The 25,378-nt window shown below is 39.9% G+C and overlaps 1 protein-coding gene across 4 annotated transcripts in view; it reads right to left on the bottom strand.

Annotated features, from left to right (window-relative positions):
- LOC109507761 (unconventional myosin-VI) overlaps window positions 1-24,748 on the bottom strand; it is a 37,964-nt gene extending 13,216 nt beyond the window's left edge. For 2 of the 4 annotated variants that reach the window (XM_019857408.1, XM_019857410.1), the window contains exons 1-27: window positions 24,605-24,748; window positions 22,261-22,330; window positions 22,113-22,186; window positions 20,792-20,921; window positions 19,820-19,925; window positions 19,521-19,576; window positions 19,340-19,437; window positions 19,092-19,256; window positions 17,354-17,434; window positions 16,653-16,661; window positions 16,050-16,230; window positions 14,876-15,020; window positions 13,462-13,619; window positions 12,967-13,058; window positions 12,580-12,652; window positions 10,807-10,934; window positions 9,428-9,523; window positions 8,863-9,033; window positions 7,360-7,398; window positions 7,178-7,271; window positions 6,414-6,544; window positions 6,246-6,323; window positions 6,030-6,159; window positions 5,356-5,446; window positions 4,059-4,209; window positions 1,114-1,322; window positions 948-1,026 (exon numbers count right to left, since the gene is read on the bottom strand). In XM_019857408.1, the coding sequence (XP_019712967.1) occupies window positions 948-1,026; window positions 1,114-1,322; window positions 4,059-4,209; window positions 5,356-5,446; window positions 6,030-6,159; window positions 6,246-6,323; window positions 6,414-6,544; window positions 7,178-7,271; window positions 7,360-7,398; window positions 8,863-9,033; window positions 9,428-9,523; window positions 10,807-10,934; window positions 12,580-12,652; window positions 12,967-13,058; window positions 13,462-13,619; window positions 14,876-15,020; window positions 16,050-16,230; window positions 16,653-16,661; window positions 17,354-17,434; window positions 19,092-19,256; window positions 19,340-19,437; window positions 19,521-19,576; window positions 19,820-19,925; window positions 20,792-20,921; window positions 22,113-22,186; window positions 22,261-22,330; window positions 24,605-24,721 (2,952 nt within the window). In that variant the 5' untranslated portion in view covers window positions 24,722-24,748. The remainder of the gene's footprint in view (window positions 1-947; window positions 1,027-1,113; window positions 1,323-4,058; window positions 4,210-5,355; window positions 5,447-6,029; window positions 6,160-6,245; window positions 6,324-6,413; window positions 6,545-7,177; window positions 7,272-7,359; window positions 7,399-8,862; window positions 9,034-9,427; window positions 9,524-10,806; window positions 10,935-12,579; window positions 12,653-12,966; window positions 13,059-13,461; window positions 13,620-14,875; window positions 15,021-16,049; window positions 16,231-16,652; window positions 16,662-17,353; window positions 17,435-19,091; window positions 19,257-19,339; window positions 19,438-19,520; window positions 19,577-19,819; window positions 19,926-20,791; window positions 20,922-22,112; window positions 22,187-22,260; window positions 22,331-24,604) is intronic. The other 2 variants (XM_019857409.1, XM_019857411.1) reach the window with 1 other exon arrangement.
- Window positions 24,749-25,378: the final 630 nt, after the last annotated feature.

Genomic DNA, 25,378 nt, shown 5'->3' with positions numbered 1-25,378 from the left:
TGTGCAAGATATGTTGCATAAGCCCAGATGTACTGTCAAAAAAAGATACAAATTTTTCCCCTTTTATGCAATACGACAATTTTTTTTATTTTTTATGAGGCTGCTAATGTGACTGTGTGAGATATAATGCTTTACCAAATACACTGTTCAAATTGCGTGTTTGTGTATGTTTACTGCGGTGCACAGTTGGTTTATGTCAAGCTTCCTCTGGGTAAACTTCAGAGTAGATTGTTGTCCAAATAAAAAGCTATGAGAGCAATGGGAGAGAACCCAATACAGTAAATTGGTTGCAGGGAGCAGTATAAAGTCAGCCAAAATTCCCCCGGTATACGCTTAATTTAATGTATTTTTAAACTTTATTATAAACTCATTATGATTCCCCAAGGGGGAATTCAATTGGCGACTTTATTTTAATTGCAAATCACATGGACAAATGTGATTTGCTGTATGCTGGCTGAGATGAGTGTCATGTTTGACTAACCACCTGAGCCTCAACACTCTGTGGGATGCAAACTAGCAAGTCTCTCATATGTACAATAGTTGTTACGTACAAACCAATACTTACAGATGAGCTATTGCTTCCCCTACATTGGTCAGCACCTCATCAGAAAGGAAGATCATCCGTGCTTTTGCTGGGTTGATTTTTTTTTTTTTTTTTTTCCCCAGGACACTGAGTTGAAACATCAGTAAAATGACCTCAAATGCTCAATGCTGCTTTCACCGAGCTCAACCCATGATTTGGCTCAAAACCCTGTGTGAATGACAAGTAGATTTGACTGGCTCTAAGTATCTTTTCTTGGAAGAAGAGTGGGTTATGGTGGCCTTCCAAAGAGAGATAAATGCAGCTCACACACAGAGCAGTTAGAGGGGCTTTTCTTCAGTTGTCATGCAGACTTAATACGTTGAATACAAAACAGACAAATATAACAAATGAGAGTGTCCCAAACCTGCAGAACCTTCTCCTCTTCCTCTCTCTTTTTTCTATCCTCCTCTTCCTGCTTCCGCTTCAGCTCCATCTCTGATTTCCTAAAAAGAGTTGACACAGATTCAAACCAAATCCTGAATGCGGTTACAAAATATTTGAGGCTAATCTTTCCCCTTGTTGCCACATACAGTCTTCGTTCCTCTTCCTCCTGCTTGCGCCGTTGCTCTTCCATCTCCTGCCGCTTCCTCTCTTTCTCCATCTCCTCCTCAATGCGCTTCAGCCTCTCAGATTCCTCCTCCTGCTGTTTCTTCTTCTGCATGGAGGACAGCAGCTGCTCGGATCGTTTCACCAACACCTGGTACTCGGTGTCAATCTCCTTTCGGTTCATTATTGAACTCTGTTGGAGGGGAGATGAGATGTGGGCGAGATGACATATACAGGATGGCTCTGTTCAGGTTTAGCTTAGTTCCAAGTCATTCTAATGGGCTTGCTCTGCTTGTTCGGTTCATCTGGTCAAATGTGAACAAGTGAACACGTTAATTTGAACTGTCGTGCACACACAAAGCTCTATTTTCATGAACGAAAAAAAAGTAGCATAGTGCGTGGCGTAACAGCATAGGAGGGGCGTTAGCAGGAGGATCTGAGAAAGGAAGATCTGCACTGCTGTAGGAGTGATCACAGCTGACTGATTGCACATTCGTCACACACTGACAGTCTCGACATGGCGCAAAAAAAATCATTTTATGCAGGGTTTCATTTGCGTTCAGTGAATTAATGTCCACAATGATTCAGAGAGTTTGATACCGACTTTTCGCATATTTCTGAGTGAACTATGTCTGACGTTCGCTTCACATGTCCACATGTCCGTATCTTTATACGAACCGCATATCTCATTTGTTTTAGAGCAACAAGACTGGAACATGCAGTTGAGCTTCAAAAACACTTCTGTGCGATGAGATGAACATTTTCTATATGTCTGTCAAGCTTGCTTGTGTTCCCCTCCGACATTTTAATGAGTGACTGAACTTGCGGCAACGTGCTTTGAGCACCAACGCAGCAATGTAATCCCTCCATCTCGCTCCAGGCATCACCACTCAATGAATAATCAAACTTTTACATTAGTGTAATGGTTGCATTGAGTGTAAATCGATAGTCATTCCTAAAGAGTCAAATTTATCCTATGTAAAAGAAGCCAGCGTGCGCTGTGTGAGTGTGTTCGTAAAATCTCACTCCTCGGAGCCTTAAAAGCTCCCAAGCCAATGAGGCGGTGGGGCGTGACTTTGAAGCCCAGGTAAGTAGGGTTCAAATGGTCGAGTCATCATCACCATGACATACTGAACACATATGCCAAAATAACGGTCTAAAAAGTTGAGTTCGATGGCATGATGCAATCTGGTTCTGTTCAATCCATAGAGGTACGAGGGTTGGTGCAGCATTATCAATGAATGCCATTACCATCTCTAAAATGTGTAAAATGGGTCAAATCAGTCAGATTTTCTTTCAGAAATGTTCCTATTAACAAAGGTTTTTGGGTGCTTTTTTTAAAATTAAGATCTTACAAAATGGAGACAGATAGTTGTACACAAAAACAAACCCAGCCATCAAAATATAACCTTTTCAAATGTAATGAAATTGGAATCATCTTTTTTTTTTTCCTTTGCATAAAAGTTTGCTCCAACTTTGAATAGCTTTTAGTGATGGTATATGACCTTTATTTGGTGCCAAAGTTTTGCCATGCAACAGCAAAAAGAAACAAACAACAACAACAAAAAAAGACGTTGACGGACTAGCCGCTGGACTTGTCAGACAATTAATAAGTGCAGAGGAGGTCAGTATATTGTGCAGATTCATTAGAGTGAGTCACTAACAGGAACACAAAGACGGGAGGTGACAAGGTCTTGTCCCCAAAGTATGGAGGCCTGAATGACAGGCATTGGCATGCCATGAATTATTCACTCAGCGAAAGAGTGCTTAGAGCACTGTGAGTGTTGTCTTTGGGCTGCTAATAGGCTAACGGAAGAATAAGGCAGTTGAGAGGCGCACTGAGATGAAGCGGAAGGGTCAGGAATCACCGCTGCGCCAGTGTCAGCCAGGAAGCCTCAGGCATCATCACCTCTCATCTATCGTAGCTGCTAATGGAGCGCGAGGAGCAACAGTTTGAAGAAAAGCAAGACTTGTGGGGAATGCTCACTGGATGTGATGCAGATCGGTTGGTCATTTTCGGGACCTGGCAACTCCAATAAAAGGTGTGTTTATTGCACGGGGTGGACTGGGATTTTACTAATCAAGTTTGATCATTAAGGAACAGCCATACTAAATGACATTATTGGAGAGAGGATTTCATCCGCATGAGCTGATTGAAAATATTGATTGAGAGAGGAAAACACGAGGAATGGGGACTTAACAAAGAAGACTTCTGTGTGTTGATGTGTAAACATAAAGGGATCCTCTACTTGTAGACAGCGCAGCTGCGCTCGAGTGTAGAAAAATGGCGTATCCTGATTTTAGTGCCAAGGCAAACCTCGATGCGCATGTTTGGGAATTTGGTTCATGTCTCCCTGCCATGCTGGGTGTTGTGACTTATTGAGGTGTGCCCTCTGGGCAGCTGACAATCTGATGGTTGAAAGTAGACTTTATGCCAGCTGGAACAACATATTGGCGTGGGTAGTGTATTTTGGTGAATTTGATTGATGTGCAGGCAGACAGATTCACATGATTAATATTATCATTTTAATAAAATCAGCCCACTGGCTGCGGCATAGCTATGGATTCAGCTGTATTCACATCCACAATGGCGCAAAATGCCATTTTCATTAACGCGTCGCCTGCTTGCACAGGTCTGTGAAAACACCAGAATTTAGTCTGGCCCGCCCCCTGTGCAGATTTAAACTACACCTCGCACAAGACTTGCACTGTGCACTAAAATAGAGTCCATATAATCAAACAGCTGAAGCAAACACAAAACAAAATAGTTCATGCACACCTCAATACGAGGCTTGAATGTCAAATAGAGCATCCCGGAAGACAGATGACATAAGCAGCTTTATAGCCACTATAAAAAGGTCGGTCATTACAATTGGAAAATAATCCTTGGATGCCGTGAGAGGGGATGACAAAGTTTGTGATGACTCACCTTTATCTTGGATGACAGAGAGTCTATGCAGGTTGCCAGCTCCTGGACCCGCTTGGCCATCTCGTGCTTTCCCTCCTTCAGTCCGTTGACCACCTCGTTGAAGCGTTCCATGTACTTCTTCAGGTTCTTCACCTTGACCATACCATCGATGCTATAATGACATAAAACCACAATTTTTGAATGGCTGCCTTTCCCAGCTTTTCAAAAGAGAACACAAAGAGAAGAAGGATGTGGTTTTTTTTGGGGGGGTGGGGGGGGGAAGCTAAAATAACACATTGAGATGTTTTGAAACTGCTGTGGCAATATATTGTATATTAGTGTAATAAACACTGTAAAGCACCAAGCAATTGTACAGCTCAAAAACACCAAATTCAGTCGACAACGTCTTCTGATTTACACTGTGGCTGCTGCCTCATTTCTACTAAACAGGAGCCGGCTGGTGATAACATATAGCAATTACTTTCAGGTAGTTGGACCCAGGCGTACAAAACAACCTTGTGTAATTGGCCACATGCTGCTTCACCAAGTCTAAAGACAAATTAGACTAATACAGATTATTGTCTGATCATGTTGCATCCTGTTCTAGTTAATTCCCATTACACAGTAGAAGAGAGACCGTGCCACTGTCACTGAGTAGGACTTCATTCCACATCTCATAATAATAACTCCGCTTCTGCTTAGCTTTTTCTTTGGCTTTTTGTTTTTTTTTTACGCAGAATAAGCAGTCTCATCAAGATGCGACAAGAGAAGAAGAATATACATTGGACTGTAGTCAGATTTGTTTAAATAAGGCTAAGGATTTTATAGAACTTTTGACAGTGGTGTCACAACTGGAAGTATTGAAAAAGATGGAATGGGACATAACTCATCACTGCATTATGCCTTTTTTTTGAAGTTAAGGATGATTAATTTATTTACACACTTTATCACTGACCAGAGAAAAGCACATATCTCCAAATTATCTCCAAACCAGAATGAATTCTTTCTATTTATTCGATTATTATTTATACAGCAAAATCTGTTTCAAAATGACAACAAATCGGTGGGTGACCACAGTGTGGACCAGAGTGTATTTTTTGCATCCTAGAGGCTCCATGGTATATTATTCCAATACACTTAATTTTTAAAAATTTATTCATTCATTGATTTAATTATTTTCAAAGTTGTCTGAAGGGAACTGCCCAAGTAAAAACGTCATTGCGCTGTCTCACTGCTGTGTTTCTGCTCGGCATATGACAATAAACATTGTGAGTCTTGAATTACTAAGGTGAGTACCAACATCCAAGGCGAGACTCACCGGGGCTTGTGCTTCCGCTTACATAACCACATGCGCACCGTCTTCTGAATCTTAATGCATGCCAAAGCCCTGTAGCTCATCTTGTTCCTGACTGGTGACAGTAGAAATAAAGAAGCATTTGGAATAAATGTGTAACCCAAGCAAAAATGTTCTATCTATCACATAGAAACCAGATATCATCTTACATATTGTAATGGGATTCAACACGAAGGCCCCTAAAAGCATATGTTAACCCTGTGGGAAATCCTGTTTTTCTAACACACACACACACACACACACACACAAAAAGAAAACCTTAAAATAAATGGCGACTGAAATACAATACAGTACTTGTATGGTCTGTTATGCAGGAAATGCCTCATCAAGCAGGCAATTTTCCTTCATGATTTAATTGAATGCTTTCAAAACAGAGAGCAGAATGCATGCTGTTAAATGGTAGGACTCCACAAGCAAGCGCGGCGTCAAGTGTTCCACTGCTGACTGCTTTGAGAGCACAATTTCAAATAGCTTGAAGCTACTTTCCACATTACGAATAAATTCAAGGGTGTGAAGTATGACTTTAGTAACGCCATCAGGGCACTAAAATTTACTGGGGGAGTGAATATGCAAGCATATATTGGTCCAGTTTTTTGACACTTGTGGAGGAGAAATGCTGTGCGGTAGACTGGACCCACGTTTGATCACAGACAGGCTACACCACTGGACCTTCTTCCAACGGCTGCACACCAGCCACTTGTTGACTTTCTTCAACAGCTCTGCCAGGTGGTCGGGATCCGACTTCATGATCTGGTCAAACTCAGCAAACTGAGACCACATGATTAACAATTACTTTTGACTGCGTTATTATAAGGCAGATTTGCGTTTGAGAGGACACTGATTTTTTAGGGTACCTTTCCGGGGCGGAAGAATACTCTGGTCAACCCGAATTTAAAGTCAATGTCATTCAGGCCCAGTGCTTTGAACAGAGCCTACATGAAAACATACAAAAGAGGTAACAATCGAAATACTGGCAGACGAGTGGGCAGCACAGCAGTGAGGGAAAATAATTCGTACTGCACCTTGCAGAAGAGTCGTGGATTCAGTCGAGTAAGCTTATCAGGCATGTACTGTTTATACATGTTATAAAGCTCATGGAAAGGGGCTCTGGAAGGGAACCCACCCTGCATCAGGTCTAGCACGGACACCATTCCTGAGTAACGAAAAAAAAACCACACGCTGGACTGAAAATAGCCACATGATGATCCAACAAACACAAACTATTTTAATTTTAGTTAAATTTAGTAGTGTGTCTTATTTTCTGGTGTGAAGAGTGAGTTCCGTTTTTTTTTTTTTAACATTCATTTTTCATCCTTTTCTTCTTTGTATGTTACGCTTTAATTTATGATTCATGTTAAAATATGTCATTTTAAGGATTTTGTCCATCCTCATCTCTACCTTCAATTATGGGCCCTTTCGCATCCCTTCATGTGTCTGTCAATCACCTTCCTGCCCTCCATCCAACTCCTTGAGTGACTGTATGCCTTGTTTTGTAATTAGTCTTTGTAATTGGTATTAACTGAAAAAAAAAATCACTGAAAACAAGTTTTTATTTCATTTAGCTGGTTCATTTCTTGTCAACTTTTCCTGCTGTTTTTACACTTGCCTCGAGTCTGACAGTCCTTGCCTTTTTGCAGTCCTTTGTTCCAACGAGTCAATTTGTCTGCACCCTTTTGCCTTTTCAATGTTTTATGGAATCATTTTGGTTGTTTGTTGAAGTCAAGCTGATTACGTTCCAACACAGAAGTCGGGACAACACTAGTAGACACACTTAAAAATATGTTACCCGAGCACTGCAGCTGTGAGAGAATGAGAGCGCCTTCAAAGTGGTGGCTGACCATTTTCAGGTTGGGTTTGACACAGCGGATAAAACTGGAGCCCTGCACGCAAAGAGGGCCATTAAAATAATGCGTCTGCCGGCAGAACTTTGGATTTGAGTCGACAAATACCATGATCATTATAACTCACAGTGCTGCGGAGCTTTTCCAACAACAAGTTGAGCTGCATCTGCGAAACGGAAGCAGACAAGGACTCACACATAAGGTTTTGTTTGAGGAGTGTGAGTTGGCCACATGAGCAGTGGGCACCACACATCCCCTGCAACACTCTCTGGCCACCAGCACCTTATTGAACGGTATTATCTTTGTGCGAGAGTCCGTGTCTGGTGCATTAGTGATGAAAGCCCTGCAGCAGTCTCAGCAGTGATAAAGTCTGTTAAAAAACATAGCGCGTATTTTGTACCTGACTGGAAGAGGGGTGGGGGTGGGGGCAGACTTCTTGAAACAGAAGACATGAAGACTGTGGTTCAATAAACACTCTTTTGTGAGTGTCTCATTTCAGGTGTTTGTTTCCACCTTTCTTTTCAGTTTTGCCATCGCTGCACTGAAATGACTTAAGATGGCTTCTATCAGCTTTTTTCTATCCGAAAGAAAAGAATTGAGATGTCTCCAAATCAAAAGAATACTCATCTGAAGTAACAATGGGGTACTGGGTTGTATCAAAGAAAGGGAAAATAAAACACAGTGGAACCGCTAAATCAAACACAATCTATTCTGTGACGCTGTTTGTTATTTTTGGTAAATACAGTGGATCCTCGATTTTATGGACTAACAGAGGGGTGGGGGGCCATCCGTTAAAATTGATTGGCCGATTTGGAATACTTTATTTCGTCGCCTAAAAAAACACCCAAGACATCTAAAATGGTTGTTTTGTACTATCCTTGTGGTGTAAAAATGGGCAGCAGAGTCTAACATTATTGTAAATAAATATTAAAAAAAAGCTTGAAAATGTTTGACAAGTCTTAAAGTTTATTCCACACATACCTCACAAGTGCTTGGGGATGATAATAGCGTGCAGCTGGGCACTTTTATGTTAACGCATATCCTTTTTTGACTTCCGTTACGATTGAATACCATGGGACAAGGTCTTAAAAGACAACAACTGTGAATATTGTACGGAAAATTGCATGCTCGAGAGATGTGCACACGTACTACATGGAGAGCTCACTTCATTCCAGAAACATTGATGGTTGTGAACCACAGCTAGCAATTATGCGTTCAACTAAATGCTATTCAAATTTGCAATTATTTATGTAATAGAGGTTAAAATAATTGTTTTGCTCATGTTGCTGAGCAAAACCTTGCTTGTGTTGTAATATGTTTCGTTTCAGGTTCTATGGTTATCGGCACTCCCCTTTGATGCCTCGTAAAAACAGTTTTGTTTGGCTTTTGAGGTATCCTGTCTACAGTGATTTGGATTTCCACAGTTTTTGGATTTTAGAGGTGCCACATTGTGATATTTTTGTGCTTGGTTTACACACTTCAGTTGGATCGATTATTCAGTCATCATTCCAGTTTCTTTTGTTCCTATTCAATATGTGAATGCTGAAAGCAACTGCAAACGTCTAGTCATCTGAGATAATTGATGACTTAAGACGAGGAGTAGTGTAACAAACTCTGGGGCTTCTCTGACCTTGAATTTGTTTCCAACGCTGATGAAGCTAAGTTTTCCCGCTTTGTGTTTGGAGTCCTTGTTAGTCGCGGAGGTCTCAAACAGCTCTCGAACAAAGTTGTCCTTAGATTCGCACACTAAACTCTCCAAGGACATGTGGAGGGCGTCATTGTTCTTCTCAACAAATCGAGTCTGTTGGCACAAACACACGCAGTCAGTATTTGACTTTTCAGAAAAAAAAAAAAGAAAAAAACGCTACACGTCGGGGAAATAAAGCGACATCTAGTGCTGTCTATCAATATACACGGCTGACATAAATTACATTCATAACAACCTTCTTACAATAGCCATTTATGCCAAGATGACAGATGAATTCTTAAGGAGCTCGAGGCGAAAATGAGAAGCTGCAGATTTGACACCCATTTAGAACTTGCTGTAATATTTCATCAACAACTCCAAGCTGCATCGCTCACTGTTAATTTTCTGTTGTAGTTTTCACTGACACTGTCGTCACTGTAGAACACAGCCTTTGCATATTTATGATGGCAACACTGCTCTATATATTAGGCACTGTGGGAAAAATTACCGTTTCATAGCAGACAGCGCCTGCAAAGTGCCTGATGATAAATCCTTCATCGTCCCGGAGATTCCGATGAACAGCCAGTTTGGACTTCCGAGGAACCTGGGAGGCAAAGCGGCAGAGAGACATCGAATGTTATATATTGACAGCGTTGAACCACAAATGTAATGTTTACACTCTTGACATAACTATCTACGCAGAAGAACATTGTTTATCAACTGAAAGTTGCTACACTATTGATTGTGGCTTCCTCAGTTGGATTGAAATCAGAAAAAAATGCTATTCAGTGTGCAATGCATGGGAGGCATATTCTTTGAAAAAAGGGTCATTAGCAATCATTTTGCTGCTTGGCAACCAGGTCGTCTTGCACATGTATCACAAGGTACACTTGAAGTGCATTTTCTTACGTCAATATAATTATCCAATACAGCCCGGTTTTAGAAGAGAACCTGCATTATTGGTACTTGAATGGAGCACATTTGGCTCGACTCAGGTAGTGGTGGGTGCTTTTCAAAACACAGGTTTTTTTGCTTTGATGCCTGCGAAAGATACTGAGTCCCAAGACGTTCCCTCCATAGCAACATATGCCACCATCATTATTCAGTGGGTGAACGAGGTGACATTAAAAGTGCTTCAAGTACCTTAAAGGCAGAAAAGCACTAGAAAAGTGAAGCCCATTTCCTACGCGATGAACCATGTCTGGTAACTTAAGTGGATATTAAAAATCGACCTTTTACGACTAGCTATGGGGCATAGAACTGCATGATTTCTCCCAGCCAATTGATGAAAATTAAAAATTTACAATAAAATATTTTAAGGATATGTCACAGTAGTGTAGGAAATAAATTCCCTTAAATAGTGAAAGGGCATTTATTTATTGCAGAAAGGAACACGCCTCTATTGAGGGTAAATAAGTAAATAGTGAGTAATCTTTGGGCACATAAAAAGCAAGACTTAAAGGAAAGCAAATTGCACAAAATGAAAGTGCATATTTAATACCACGTGGGTACATCATTGAAAAGATCTGAGTGGCAGCCGGTAAAACTTTTCAATTAATCTGAGAGACTGTTTACGTGCCTGGGACAGCACTTATCCAAAGATTATATGTCCATGATTATTGTGACCTTTTTTTTTTTTTTTTTTATAAAGTAAGTGTTTCAATGAATTTCTTGTAAAAGTTGAACGGGTGTCAAAGGTGCAATATAAAAGAATTTCATGCTTGCAAGGTATTTGCTTCAGTCACGTCACTGCTCGAGCACACAAGCCTTGCAAAAACGACCATGAACATGAATGTTGAGGTGATCTCTCTACCCCCACAAAGGCAGAGAATGATGGGAGAAGAAAGTGTGTATGGGGTGGGGAGGCAAGTAGTTAAACTGTCAAACCGTAAGTCTGAAGTGGTCTTTATGCTTGCTGTGAATGGCCAGTGCAAAATGTTGGTCGCTGGGCTGAGGAAGACGGTTCTCTTCATCCAGAATGTCCAGAATGCCCACCAGCTTTGCTTCGACGAGGTCTGCAAATGAGACACACATCCCAAAGGCGAAAACCCTCAAACACCGGATAATGCAATGAATCGTGTAACATCTATTAGAAATGTCCACTCTATGTGAATATTCAAAGCACACAATGTGTTCATCGGGATGCTCATTCAGTATCATGGCTGAATTATTCATATGACATGCTGTGTTTGGAATATAATTTAATAGCCAAGGACCTCCCGGAAATATTTGCATGAACAAGCACCTGTGCATGAATCCTGAAGACTGATGAGTGAATTAATGCACAGCCCAAATGGTCATTTGCAAGTCAGAAATGTTATTCATGACTGTCAGTTAACCTCACACCTGAATAAATGCCAGCCTTTGAAACACAAATCAAAATGCCTCACACCTTGATACGCGGACTATTTCATCCTATTAATTGTGGGATTTAGTTGACATATGGGACAACAACAAACAAGATTGTATCATTTCTCCCACCTTCATGTGCTACTAAAGAATTCGCGGTAGCCACAAGGATTCATTATATGGCCTCCCTTCAGACACACGCTTCTCGGCTAATGAGAAATATGTCCTCTTGTAGCAGTGACAGCACTGGTACACTTTTGCCACTCTGATGGGCATCTGAGCAAAAAGAAATGGTCTACATGAACCCTACGTGGGCCATACATGAAGCATCCTGTGGTGTGTGGGGTTCAACTGCGGGCTCTCCAAACAGTGGTCTCAGTTCTGTGCATTGCAGTTTACCTATCTTAGCCCTCATAGGCATAGCTTCATCTTAATAGTGTCGCCAAGTGGCTTTTTTTAATGTCAGGAGACCACAAAGGTAAAGATATATGGTTAGTGTAATGCACTTAATCCTATAAGCATGACTGTGATTTATGGCATTAAAAAAAAAAAACAAAAAAAAAAACAGCAGTGCTCCGGACCAGAGTGTGTGGTCTCTTGTTGAAAATCACAAGCCGGAAAATGCATTCTGCGATAAAACATCAGTGAAGCATCAAAAGTGAACTTTAGATCACTGCACATCGACTCAAATTTTTATGTACAATTTATGATAAATGAGTTGTTGAGAGGGTAGTAAATAAATAATGGATATGATACAGAAAGTCTAAATATTACGAGATCAGAAGGTATATTTTTCGAGACAGAATAAAAAGTTGCAACATTACAAGAGTGAAGGCAGAATATTCAGCGGGATAAAAGTAATGAGGATACATTCGTAGTAATGCAAATATCATAGTGTAACTCTGTTTTGTCATAACCTCATCAGCAATGAGAATTTGTTGAATGTTACTGTTTGAATGTTTGTACTCCTGAAAGGGACAACACACACTGAAATCTTTTGAGTTTGTCCATCAACCAGAATAGTTGGAGAAAAAAAAAACCCAAAATGCTATTGCCCATTATTACTACGGTAAGGTATATGGCAACAGGGGCATCGGGGCTCAGACTGTCTATTTTGGTGACAAACTTGAAAGCGTGAACACAATTGAATATCAATTGTGACTACTTCAAATGTATTAGGTTCAAAAGGAAATTCTAATTCTGTCACATTGCGAGGACGACAGTGATCATTGTTACAGCAGCTATTACTTAAAGATAGCTCCTACGTGGATTTTTTTCTCCGTTGTACCCAAGGAATGAAAGTGAACCTACCAATGCAGTCTTGGTTGTCAACATAATGCACTTCGTTTACTCCCAGTCCTTCCTTTTGATAGAGCTCTTGTTCCTGCACAAAAAAGTAGTACGAAATGTATATTAGAAATTGTTGAAAGTGCCTGAAGTAACTTAAAAACTGTACTCCTTTTAACTGAAGCCCTTAGTAGAAAATCACATTAAGAGATCACAGGAGAGAAACAAGTCTCATCACATCCCCAGGGAAATTAGCATTCTAATTTCGTCGGGAACATAGGGAGACAAATACAGAACAGCAAGGATGTCACCCACAATGTGTCCCGCCGCACTTAAAGAGTAAATAAGTTGTCACTTTGTGACATGACAGGGAAGGTTTCCGAGGTTGACTCAAACTTGCTGCTTATTTACCTCTTTCAGGATGCGCTCATTGAAGAACTGCTGTAATTTCTCATTGCAGTAATTGATGCAGAACTGCTCAAAGCTGTTGTGTTCAAAGTACTCTGAGGAAAAGCAATACCACAACACGAATAAATGTGACTTGCGTTTCAAAATTACCGTGATCAAATTATGTATCTGACTGGTGCCTTCAAAGTGGAAGCAATTTAACTCTTATTTTAGTTTCATTATACGGAGGTTGAATTTAGGGATGTCAAAGTGTTGTGTATCGTGCTGCCTTGACAATTAATGAAGGTTTTTATGATGGTGACCGTTTTATTCCCTTTGCATTATTTCCTGTGGGAAATCTGTAGTGAAATTTGAAGCTCTTCGAAGTCAACCATGTGTCACAGAATAAACAGGCTGTGTTCAACTTTGGAAGGGTCCATTGAACTAAAAAAAAAAAAAATGCTAAAAGTCATTTGGAAGAATCGGTCAGTCACTCATTCTTTGACTTAGTGTATTTACCAAAGCCAGCGATGTCCAGCACCCCGATGAAGCTTGAGGAGGACTTGAAAGGGAAACACTGGTTCACTCGTTTGACCACATGATCGAAGAGGCGGCTGTACACCGCCTTGGCGAGGGCATCGCGGGCGTTGTTAGCTTGCTCCACCTTAAGAGGTACTCTAGAGCGGCACATGGTATGGTATGACAGACAGCCTAGAAGTGGGACAGCCTTGTCTCCAGGAAACAATTTTGCTGTATTAGCCTTATTTATTTATTTTTTTCAATAAAACTTTGTGTAAGAGTGGCGGTTATCGTTGTCTCTTCAAGTGTTTTTGCACAAAGCAGCCAAGTTTCGAGTCAAATATATGAACCAAAGATGAATGGAAAGCGGAGCATGAAGCTTGACCTCTTCTTGACTTTCTAATGGCATTTTATCACATTTTTTTAACATTCATTATTTATCAGGGTTGACTGTGAGGACAAAGTGCATCCCCATAGTGACCCAGAGTTCAACTCGGATATTACAGCTGGGAGAACTGTGGGAATTTAATATTAATATATGTGCCATTTAGCAATCATGGATCTTTTTACATTTTCCAACTCTTTTAAATTCCGCACTCATTCAGATCGTGCAGAAAAAAAAATAGGCATCTTGCCAATTGTCCACTTTCTCCATTTTGTTTTAAATGCTGCAGGTCGTATAAAACTCATCCGATGTTAGAAAGATCTGACAAGCATTTTTATCCATGGCAATGTTTCACATCCCCTCTGGAGAGAGACTCAGCCATGAGTGATACAATAACAGCATCCACAGCTTTATACTACAGTCAAACTCCCCAAGGCAGCGTGATTCAGTCTGGGCCTTTATGACAAAGGCAGGCCCCGCCTCAGTCCTCCAGACAGTGGGAGCCTTTCATTTTTTTTTTTTAAATATACGGTGTTGAAGCCACACTTGCCTGCCTCCTCAGATACCTGCTGCATTATTCATATGGGGGAAACACTTCCAGGCCAGGCCAGCATCTGGCCCTTTTCAAATATTAATCGACCAAGCCTGGTCCGATCACTCGAACACCACATCTCCACTGCATATACATGGGAGCAATGCCACTATGGCCTGTTACACTGTGCACTGAATAAGTGATACATTGACAAAATACAATAAGCAAGATATCTGCAACAGAATGCAATGTGTGTCTTTCATGAGTACTTGCGCACTTACATTACAGTATGTATGACACTCACAAAGGGCATTAGTGATTGAACAGATTCAATCTTTTGTCATTACTTGAAAGCATTTAAGGAAAAAAAAACACTCATTCCTCTACTTCTTACTTGAATTTACTATTCTTTCTCATTTTTATCAGCTTCATTATGGACTCACTGCCTTAAGCAAATTCATATATCTAAGAGCCAAGCACAATGCGTCAGTTCTTACTTGATAACTGTTCCTTTAGCGCCCCCTGCCGTCGTGAGCATGACCCTTGTTGTGAGGCTGACCTTCAAATCATCCTGATCCAGACCCAGCAGATCGGCGCAGTACTCCAGAGTCTGTCTGGATTGATTCTTTAGAACGCAGCCCCCTATACAATTTGGACAAACACATTTATTGTATAATATAAGATCATGTAAAATATGTTGACTTTGTTTCATCCTGACAGTGGATTTGATTGAACTCGAAAACAATTTCAATTTAAACATCGATAACATGTAAATAAATAAAAATCACGTTACATTTTATTGAAATCTAAATATCTACAATTTAATAAGTGAGATGAACAAAATTAACAACAATACATTTTATTTCAGTCTGAATATAAACTTCAAATCTTTCAAAATATATATTTGACAAAAAATCTAAATTGATCAATTGAAAATAAAACAATACATTATACACAACACATTTTTTAAAAATTTTGAAAAAAAAATCACAAACCTAAATTATGATTAGATAAAATGTAAACGAAACAAGAATAAACAGAGTATCTGCACATTTAAAGAAGCTATATTTAAAATGGATATTTTGTCAAAATATTTTTGAAAAGTATTTTTTTATATACTGTATAGTACTACTGTACTGGTATATCAAATTAGTATGAAACTATTTAGAGCGAGTGCAGCAACATGTGCATAGCAGTTCATGCAAATTTCATTATCTTTACGTAACAACATGAAATATTGAGCTTTTAACAGGTGTTATGAATTATTAGGGTTTTTAACAAGTCTGATATTTTTGAACACAATTCTACATCAGTGTGGCTTTTAAGATCTTTGAACAAGGGACATGAGGATCAAGTGCCATTTTCGAAGGGGAAGTGAATGTTCTATGCACCCCGTCTAGTCGAAACGCAGTATTCTGATTAAAATTGTGTTTGTGGAATATACATTGTGATTTGCGGACATATGTTTTGGATGCTCAGGTGAAAAGAGGGGCGCAACTGTCAACTGATCACCACGTTGGCTCTTATGTTGGGGAAGATGCCGGTCCGACCTGGCAAGCCCAAACGTAATGTGAGGGTCTGTTGGGAGCGCCTGGCAGTTTCAATTCCCCACTGCAGCAGAGTTAAGACTTCGCAGTTACCCTGTTAAATCGAATATGAACTCTGTCAAACCTGAGCTACTTCCTGTTTCCTCAAAGTCAATGTTGCCGAGGTGCAGAACGCCAGCAACCACCCTAAACAGGTCCAGCTTCTCTGCGTCATCCAGACCAATCTTCTTCATGGCCACGCACATCCTATTAAAGTCACCCTGGTCGTCAAGGAGAGGGTCCTTGAGAGCGCCTAGTTTCACATGCTGCAGACCGAAGTGGAGGAGAAACTGATTAAGAAAATAAAGCGTGTGATGAATGCTTTCTACATCAGTCTGCATCCAAAAGCTAAATAGCTCACAGCAAACACACTCCTTGCAAACGGACACACTGCTCTAAGCTTACGGCTCATGCAAAAAAAAAAAACAATGAAAGCAGCAGCAAGCAGTGTGAAATGTGATGGATTAATCATATAAATACAATTAACAAGGTCTGCTTTACCAGGACTTCACTGTTAAGTACATGTCCCTAAATTGAATACGTAAACCTATAATAAAACGAGAAAAAAAATCTGAATAGGCACCACCCAGCATGCAATTCTTCATGCTGCAGTATGTCTCACAGAAAGTAGAAGAGATAATAAATAATAATAATTAAAAAAAAAAATAAAAAAATTAAAAGACATCACCTTATTGTCCTTTATACCATAAACATGATGCGGGATAGAGAAATAAATATTTAGCCAACTTAATTAGCAAATCACTTTCGACAACAAGATGCTACATCACAGAGATGGCGTAAAATAATGAGGTGAGGAATAAAAGCAATGAACACAAAGCACATCAAGTCTGAATCAAGACTGCACCTGCTCATTGCATACAAACATCGCACTCTATTTTGCCTCAACTGCGACACCACGCTATGAATCCAACAATCAATTTCTCACAAAATTCAACATGATCAATTCTACCCATTTTTATTCGAACAGAGTTGGTTTGACTCATTTCATCAGTAAACATTATCAGCTATTTCTTTGCTCACCATTATTTTACCATATAATGTAACTGTTTATCATGAGATCTAATATTCCACCTGCTTTTACAGATGGGGAGCGACAAACTCTGTCATACTTGCATTATCAATTGTTTCAAGATATTCGGTTGGACATCTCCTCCAGGCTTCAAGTCAACAAAAGCAAGCACGGTGGGTGTCATTCATCAACGGCATAGAGCAAACATACGTTTTTTTTACCGTTGCTGCTGATATTGTGCCCGCCGCATTTGGCATTTTCTCACCGTTGTTGGTAAAACAATTTGGAAAGGAGAGCAGACAGTTTTTTTTTTCTTTTCTTGCAAAGTGAATCCACGCAAGAAGTGAAATTGACTTTACCTCAGGACTCTTGCGGTTCTGCATGATTTGCTTATCGGAGTTGGTGCTGGCAAAGTATCTGGTGCAGCCTCGGTTCAAATACTGCAACGTAGAAAGAAAATAATTGCAAACATTCTAACACAATTATCTGCGCTTAATTAAATCTCAACTTAGCATGAGTGCGTTTCACCCTTGCGGGAAAACCTGCGGGAGATATTCCTATTGATTGTCACCAAGTGAAAGATTTTCTCTCGTGCCTGTTAATATTGCCTCTCACAGTTGACTGGGAGACAGCAGTGTGAAGTAATTGCCTCTGTTGATGTTGCTGCCACCTTGGGACCCGTTTTAATGACAAATATCTAAGCAAAGAGAATTTGCTTCTGTTGCTCTTGGTGTTTTAACTCGGCAGAATGACATGTTGTGGCTGGGATGAGCATATTTCATGTGGTCTATTATGTACGCACCCGCTGAGCTGATTATTGCGTTCAATAATATTCAATTTACAAATCATCTTTTCCTCCAAATTGGAATTTAGAAAAGAACGATATGATGATACCACAAGCTGCATAGCGTTGTAGTGATTAGCACCCGTGCCTCACAGTGAAAAGGTTCTGGGTTTGAACCTCGTCTTAGACAAAGGGTTTCAAACTCCGGTCCTCGAGGGGCGCTTTGCTGCATGTTTTCCGTCTCTGCCTGCTGCAACACACCTGATTCAAATGATCAGCGCATCAGCAAGCTCTGCGGAGGCCTGATAACAGCCCTGATCCTGTGAATCAGGTGGGTTGCAGCAGGGAGAGATGGAAAACATGCAGGAAAGCGGCCCTCAAGGACTGGGGTTTGAGACCCCTGTCTTCCACGATTGTGGGTGGAGTTTGCATGTTCCCCACATGTTTTTGCGGGTTTTCTACGTGTACTCCGGCTTCCTAAACCTTCCAAATTTGAAAACCATATTTGGTTGACTGAAAACTTATGTTCAGAAGCGTAACTCTGCCTTGAAAGCTGCTATTAATGTCAATGAAATTACTCTAGTTCCAATCTGATTGTGAATGCTTGTTTTTCTTTTTGTGCCCCCTGATAAACTGAACACCAGTGTAGCGGTTAGGCCACCTCTTGGCCAAAGTCAGGCGGGTTAGGCAAGCACAATAGAAAAAGGACGGATGGATAAAGATATCAGAAAATGCCCTGCGATTATTGCTGAATAAATGGTCCAAAACAAGTGAAAGCAGGCTGTTCTTAGAAACCTAATGTACAAATTTATCTGCCGGCTAATTGACTCAACTAATGAAATCACTGCAAACTTGTCAAACATCAGCTTTAGCGCGACACAATACCAGTCACAGATCTGGAAGCATTGTTACCGCTGTCTCTTGTATGACACTTCTTAGTATATTATCTTGGTGTGTGTCTTTGTGTGTGTGTGTGTGTGTGTATATAAAGTATTTGTATTGTGTAACTTGTAATCAAGCGATTCAATTCATATCACAAAATGTACCACTCTGACATCTAGTGGACTTTCACAGAATTGCCAGCCTACTACCACTCCCTTTAAAAACGAACTACTGTTTCCCACAGTACGATGGTAAATAACAACTATATATACATCACCAATACTTGTTGAATAAAGACATAGTATTCATTCATCCATTTTCTCACACTTGATGTCATTATATCATTTCATCTTATTATCGGCGTGGCCCTAATGTTATGAAGTATAAAATGACATCATCTTAACGCTAATATTAGAAAGGAATACACTAACTCTGAAGCTGTCTGGTGAGTCGAGGTGCAGTTTCTTCTTGATGTCCTCAGATGCTCCAGCACAAAGCCTGTAGAAGATGTGGTAGTTCCTCTCGTCGTTACTTTGCACGCAAATCCTTGACTTCTCCAGCAAATAATGCGAGACAAATCCACCCACAACGGAATTCTGCAAACATGGGAGGAGCACAATGCACTTTGAAATTTCTGCCGACGCACACAATAACAGTTTAAGCTAGACGATTGCATCACCTTCTCATTGAAATGGATTTCAACAAACTTCCCAAAGCGACTACTGTTGTTATTACGGACTGTCTTGGCGTTTCCAAATGCCTCCAGTAGGGGATTTGCTGAAGGGGGAAGAACATATTGTACGGGTCAAGACCACGATGGCATTCTGTAGTACATGATTTCTTTGTTAGGTTATTTTTACCTTCAACAATTCTCTCATCAATATCTTGACCACTTCCATAAGTTGTGGTCAGATATCTACAGAATGGAGATGCAGTCAAGATGACGAAAACGATGACGATGCAAACCAAAAGATGAATACAGACAGCAGAGACACAATATATGTATATACCGTATATTGTTTGCACTGTATATTATATTGTGTATATTATACACATGCACAATATAATATACAAAACGTACACATTTAAAGACAGTCAGTGTGAAGTCTGACTAAAGGGGGTAGAAGTGCAAAATGCCTCTTCTCATTCAGGATCATACCTGAGAACAAACTTGGTGTTTTCAGTTTTGCCAGCACCCGATTCACCAGAAACGATGATGGACTGACTCATTTTCAGAACCTTCATGTCTCTGTAGGCTTTGTCAGCTAATGCAAGTGAGGAAAAACACATCAGTCAACAATTAGCAAATTCATGGTCTGGTAATTCTCAGTTGTGTGGCCTATTAATCATATTTCCATGAATCAACATCTGGCTGTCTTAGCATTCCAAAACTCTGTATATTATATCGTATGTGACACTAAAGAATTAAAGTTGGACTCTCCAGATTTGAAAGGAATCAAACTTTTTCCGCCGTAGGAAATACAAGGATAAAGTTCATTAGACTATTCAAGGTTCAAACTGCGACAATAACAACACCTTTGAATGAGCCATTTGTTCAACAACATGTTTAACTTCTAACAGTGTATTGATGTTATCACCCGTTTGATCAAATTAAAAAAGTGTAAAATAATGTATATTTTATTAATTGTACCGCTCATATTCTAATGACCATCCTTATTTCTGATTGGATCTTATTTTATGTTGCAGCGAGTTCCATTTCCGGTAATGTGGTGATCATGGCCTTGTTTGGAGGCATTTCAAAACACATACTACAGAAAAAGTTAGAAACTTGTGTTTGTGGGTAATAATTGATTACTGATTTGAACTGATTGATTAATGTAGAATAAATATATGTGTATTATAGTTTTTCAGATGGTTTGGACTTGGAGGCATATTTATCCTGCACACAATGGCTGAACTGTACGTTTGGGATGTTCAACTTATGGGAGTTCGCCTATTTAATGAGAGTTCTCGCTCTTCAATCTTTGTTTTGAAGTACTGTATATTTTTACAAATACGGGACAGAATATGATGAATGAAGTCACCACAGCTTTTTATTCGTGGTTGCTCAAATATGAATTTTAAAAATCAATGTGACACACAAACTTTTTTTTAAGGTGTGAGCTCTCACCAATTGCATAGACGTGGGGGGGCTGAGTCCCCAAAGACTTGCCCTTATATGACTTGATGGTTTCAGGGCCGTACAGTTTCGGGATGTCATAGTAAGGATTGACAGCTATCAATATATTGGCCACATATGTCTGCAAAAGAAAGAATAAGAGGCAGGTTAGAGGGGCCCAAACATAAATGATGATGAAGCTGCTAGAGAAGCCACCTTGACTTGTTTTCTGTGCCTTTCTTTTGCAATCTACTAGCTGGCCCTCATTTGCTGAGTGAGTGGCTGGGATCAGTATACTGTTTGACAGTCACTCTGTCAAGCTCAACTAACCGTCCTTTCTCTTCACCAACTGGGCCTTTCCCCCCTTGGTAAACGATAGGAATCCTTTTTCTAGCTTCTGCATTCTAACTTGCAATGTTCTCTTATAATGCAAAAGCTGTGAGCTCAATGGCATGCATACTTGGGCGCTCACTATCAGATATATTATCCTATCAATTATCCAATTGATTAGCGTGTTATGTTAATTTGCATTACACTGTATCACAAAACAGTGATTGTTTAATTAGTATTGTTTATTGATTAAAAAAACGGATTGATGTATTGACAGAATGTGTTTTTTTGTTTGTTTTTTTAACAGATTTTGTTACTGGTTGGGTTATTGTTTTGCAGAGTAAATCCATTGCAGATGCTTGCAAATGTCTCATTTTGATCAAACACAAAAGATAATCAGTCTGCTTTCGTGAAGAACTACAGAAATCAGAGAATAATTGCTGAAATCATAGGATTTCAACAATTTTAAGTTAAACAATGGTGCCAAACGATTACCGTATTTTCCGCACTCGAAGGCGCTTCGGAGTATAAGGCGCACCATCAAAGAATGGCCTATTTTAAAACAGTTTTCATAAATAGGGCGCACCACATTATAAGGCACATAGTATAGAAGCTACAATAGTGGCTGCGATTGCATAATGCATCCACTAGATGGAGCTAAGCAAAAGTAAATACAATACTATACAGCTTTATCTATGAATAGCTTTCACAACTGCTGCAGCTGTAATGAAGCGCTTTACAGAACATATAAAATACTATGTCCAAGAAATCAGAATATTGATCCATAAATAAGGTGCACTGGATTATAATGCACACTGTTTGCTTTTGAGAAAATGGAATGTGTTTAGGTGCGCCTTATAGTGCGGAAAATACAATCCTCAGTTATTGAGATAGGAGTTGATTATTTGGATAATCGATTAGCTGCCAGTTAATCGATTAATTTTGACACCTCTACTGCCTACGCTCCATTGTCAATAAGTGTAAGAGCGGATGGAAGACATACATAGATATGTTCCTTTGAGTATCGCACTTTGACGTTGTTGAGTAGAGTGGCTTCATTCAAATACATCAGGGAGCCTGAAAAGACACAACAAACAACATGATGTTTTGTAGGACAATAGGTCGAGAGCTGAACATTGAGTTTCACTCACAGTTGTCCTCAACATGTTTGTTGACATCATCTTCTGCAGGAAAAACTTGGCTCATCGGCGCAAGGAATGTCTAAATGGGATGGATATAAGAATTGATGACTTCAGCGTTATGGATTCAGGCAATTGTGCAGGATTTATGACTGATGAATCCTAAATCCTAAATCTAAAAGTAGAATTGAAGGTTTAATTCACAGGTGCCAAACTCAAGGCCAGGCCAGATCCGGCCCACTGCCTCATTTTATGCTGCCCTCGAAAGAAAATTATGTGTGTCAACTTGCAGTATCCTTGCTAAAATCTATCCCGAAATATCTAATTGTCGTGTAATAAATAATGTTAAGATTCAGCAATAATGTTGTTACCCTGTTCACAATAACTGAACGAACTATTATAGTTGAGTTGACTAATTTCAAAACTAGTAACCCATTGATTTGTTGTTTTCAAGTAACAGTGCAATAACATGATTAGACATTTTTGTGGTTTCACTGTCAGGTTCCGCTGTAATCGATTAATTGATAATGACTAATTCCTCATAATCAATCAAGGAAACCTGCATGAGTTAAACCATCTCCAGTCTGAATCGCGGGTAGTTTACTTTTTTTAACGTCAAATACATGTCATAATCTAGTTTGGTTTCTCAATAAGAATAATTCCTCTTTAGTTCTTTGAGTCGCTTATGACAATACACAATGTTCATTAGAGTTGGTGGAAAGTGAAGCGATATTAAACATCATCAAAATCCAATCTTATGCATGCATTATCATGAATCAATTATCTGGCTTTAATATCACAGGAATGGCATCTGGAGGAATACGTTTCCCGGGCATGTGATATTCTCTCTCTATTGTGAAGCATTAATGAAAATGAACTCAATAGAAGAAGCCAGCTGTGAGAGAAACAAGGGCAGACATGGCGCAATGATGAATAATTTGGTGTGAACTGTAACAGGATCTGAACACCTGACTGACTGAGTGAACAAATGATGACTGCACTCTGTGCTGGGCCAGTGGGAACCAATAAAACGGATGCATTATTAAAATAAACCAGACTCCAAATATAACAATTAAGCAGCGGGAGTACAAGCACTAGTATTCCGTCTGAACCTGTATGACACCGTGTAACCTGAATCCTCTTAAAGCACGTAAAATTTGGAGTTCATCCATAATTTGAAGGGGGAAAAAATATGCCGAAAATGTAAAAATGTAACCTGTACTGTTTAATAAAGGCGGAACATATTTTTAATTATAAATCGATCTCAACAAGAAATGTAGTTTTGAATGTTTGACCAGTGTCACAGATTAAAGCAATCAGACCCAGCAACATGATTGCAGAGGAACAACAAACAAAGGTTACACCTTCATGTTCCCGCTTATTCACTCTGCACTGATGCACAGTTTATGATCACAAAAACAGACTGGAAGCAGACACAGAAGTACAATTTGTGGACTCATTGGACTAACTTGGCTCAAATCGGTGACAATAAAAAAAACACATGACAGATGCCAAAGCAACAAAACTGACAAAGAAGCGGCATCCAGGCCGAGGGTTGTGTACTCAGCTCAGCCGCTAACGAGCTCAGCTCTGCAATAAAGAGAAAGTGAGCGAGAGAGCGAGAGAGAGTTAGAGAGAGAGAGAGGGAGAGAAATAAAACGCTCAATGGGCCTTTCATACCCTCATTGAATGGGACACTCAAGCATAAACTTATGAACAAGTTCATGGAGGCCTAATTCAATGCTGAGTGCCGCGGTGATTAAAGAAACATTTCGGTCATGACAGAGCCATTCAGTGGGATTGATGCTTGGGTAAGGAATTTGAGTTGATTTGCCGATTCCCGGATTGTGTTTTGAAACCTATACCCTCCGCCCTCATTATCACTGAAAAACTCAACTATTTGCTGTTTCCGCTCAGACCAAAGCATTAAAAGTGTGACACTGGCACCATCTTGTGGAATATTGTTGGGTTTCATTCATCAATGGTGTTTTTTTTTTTTCTTTCCTCTGCGTTTGAGATGTCCTGTTTTGTTTGACGCTGCTGTAAACATGCAAGCCACGGGACAGCTCAGGTGTAGCAGGTGGCCTCTATTGTCTAATGAGCTGCTCTCTTCTCTGCAACTCTATCAGACACCTGCTGCCTCGGTCTTTTACTTATTTATGTCCGTGAAAATTTGCTCTCGCTCGTGTTTCATTTATTACACACAGTTTTGTAGTTGATACTTTTGTCAGAGTGAAACGTGGTTATTCACGTAAAAAAAAATATTGCGCTTATTCGGTGCTGAATGGGTCACATTGCAATTCTCAACGATCACATCACATTTCGTCCTACTTTTTTGTATGCCATGTTGACCCACCTTGCCCTTCTGGCTCAGCGGTTCTATGGTTAACGTGTCGGCTCCGATATCCACGATAGTGCCCAGCTGGAACCCGTCTGTGGGGTGGGGGGCCCACACTGGTTTCCCGTCCTCCATGGCTTGGTTGTGGTCAGCACGGCCTGACAACTGAATACGAGGACACACGTGCACACAATATTACAATCAACACTTTGCTTTTGCTTCCCTTCTTTGGCTACATACTAAGTGACAAATAGATAAATAAATAAATAAATAAAGAGGCCATAGGTCAATATTGACCAATTCCTCCATTCCAACTTAAAGCAAAGAAGTTTGAAATATTCGTTTGTCTCACTTGATGAAATTATTCAATTTGTATTATTTGTAAAGGGGTGGGATAATCTATCTCTGAATGTTCTGAACTCCTGCTTCAACACCAGCATTGTATGGAGCAAAGGAAACCTTGGCTCAACTTCTCATCCTACGTCATCAGGGACTTGTTTAGACAGCTAATTATTTGCAACTGAGTAAAAAAGCTCCTCTGCTGATTGTAGCCAAATAAGTGCTTTGATTCAGTCCCCGCAGGAATCCGCGATTCCGCGATCGTGGAATTTCACGTAGATTTCAACGCTCTCCGCGGAATTGAAAGCAGTCTGCGGTAACAAGGAATAGGTGCAGAATATTGTGTTTCTATGACGGTTTACAAATATCCAGGTCAAGTGGCTGGTTTACACTTTAAATATCGCTTGTTCTGCCTCAATCCCATAGTTAATTGTTTTTCACTTTATAAGTCAT

The sequence above is a fragment of the Hippocampus comes genome, unplaced genomic scaffold, assembly GCF_001891065.2.
Source record: "Hippocampus comes isolate QL1 unplaced genomic scaffold, H_comes_QL1_v1.1 scaffold32, whole genome shotgun sequence".
Classification (NCBI taxonomy): Eukaryota; Metazoa; Chordata; class Actinopteri; order Syngnathiformes; family Syngnathidae; genus Hippocampus; species Hippocampus comes.
The sequence above is the reverse complement of the archived record's forward strand: the minus strand, read 5'-3'. Positions and strand labels throughout refer to the sequence as shown.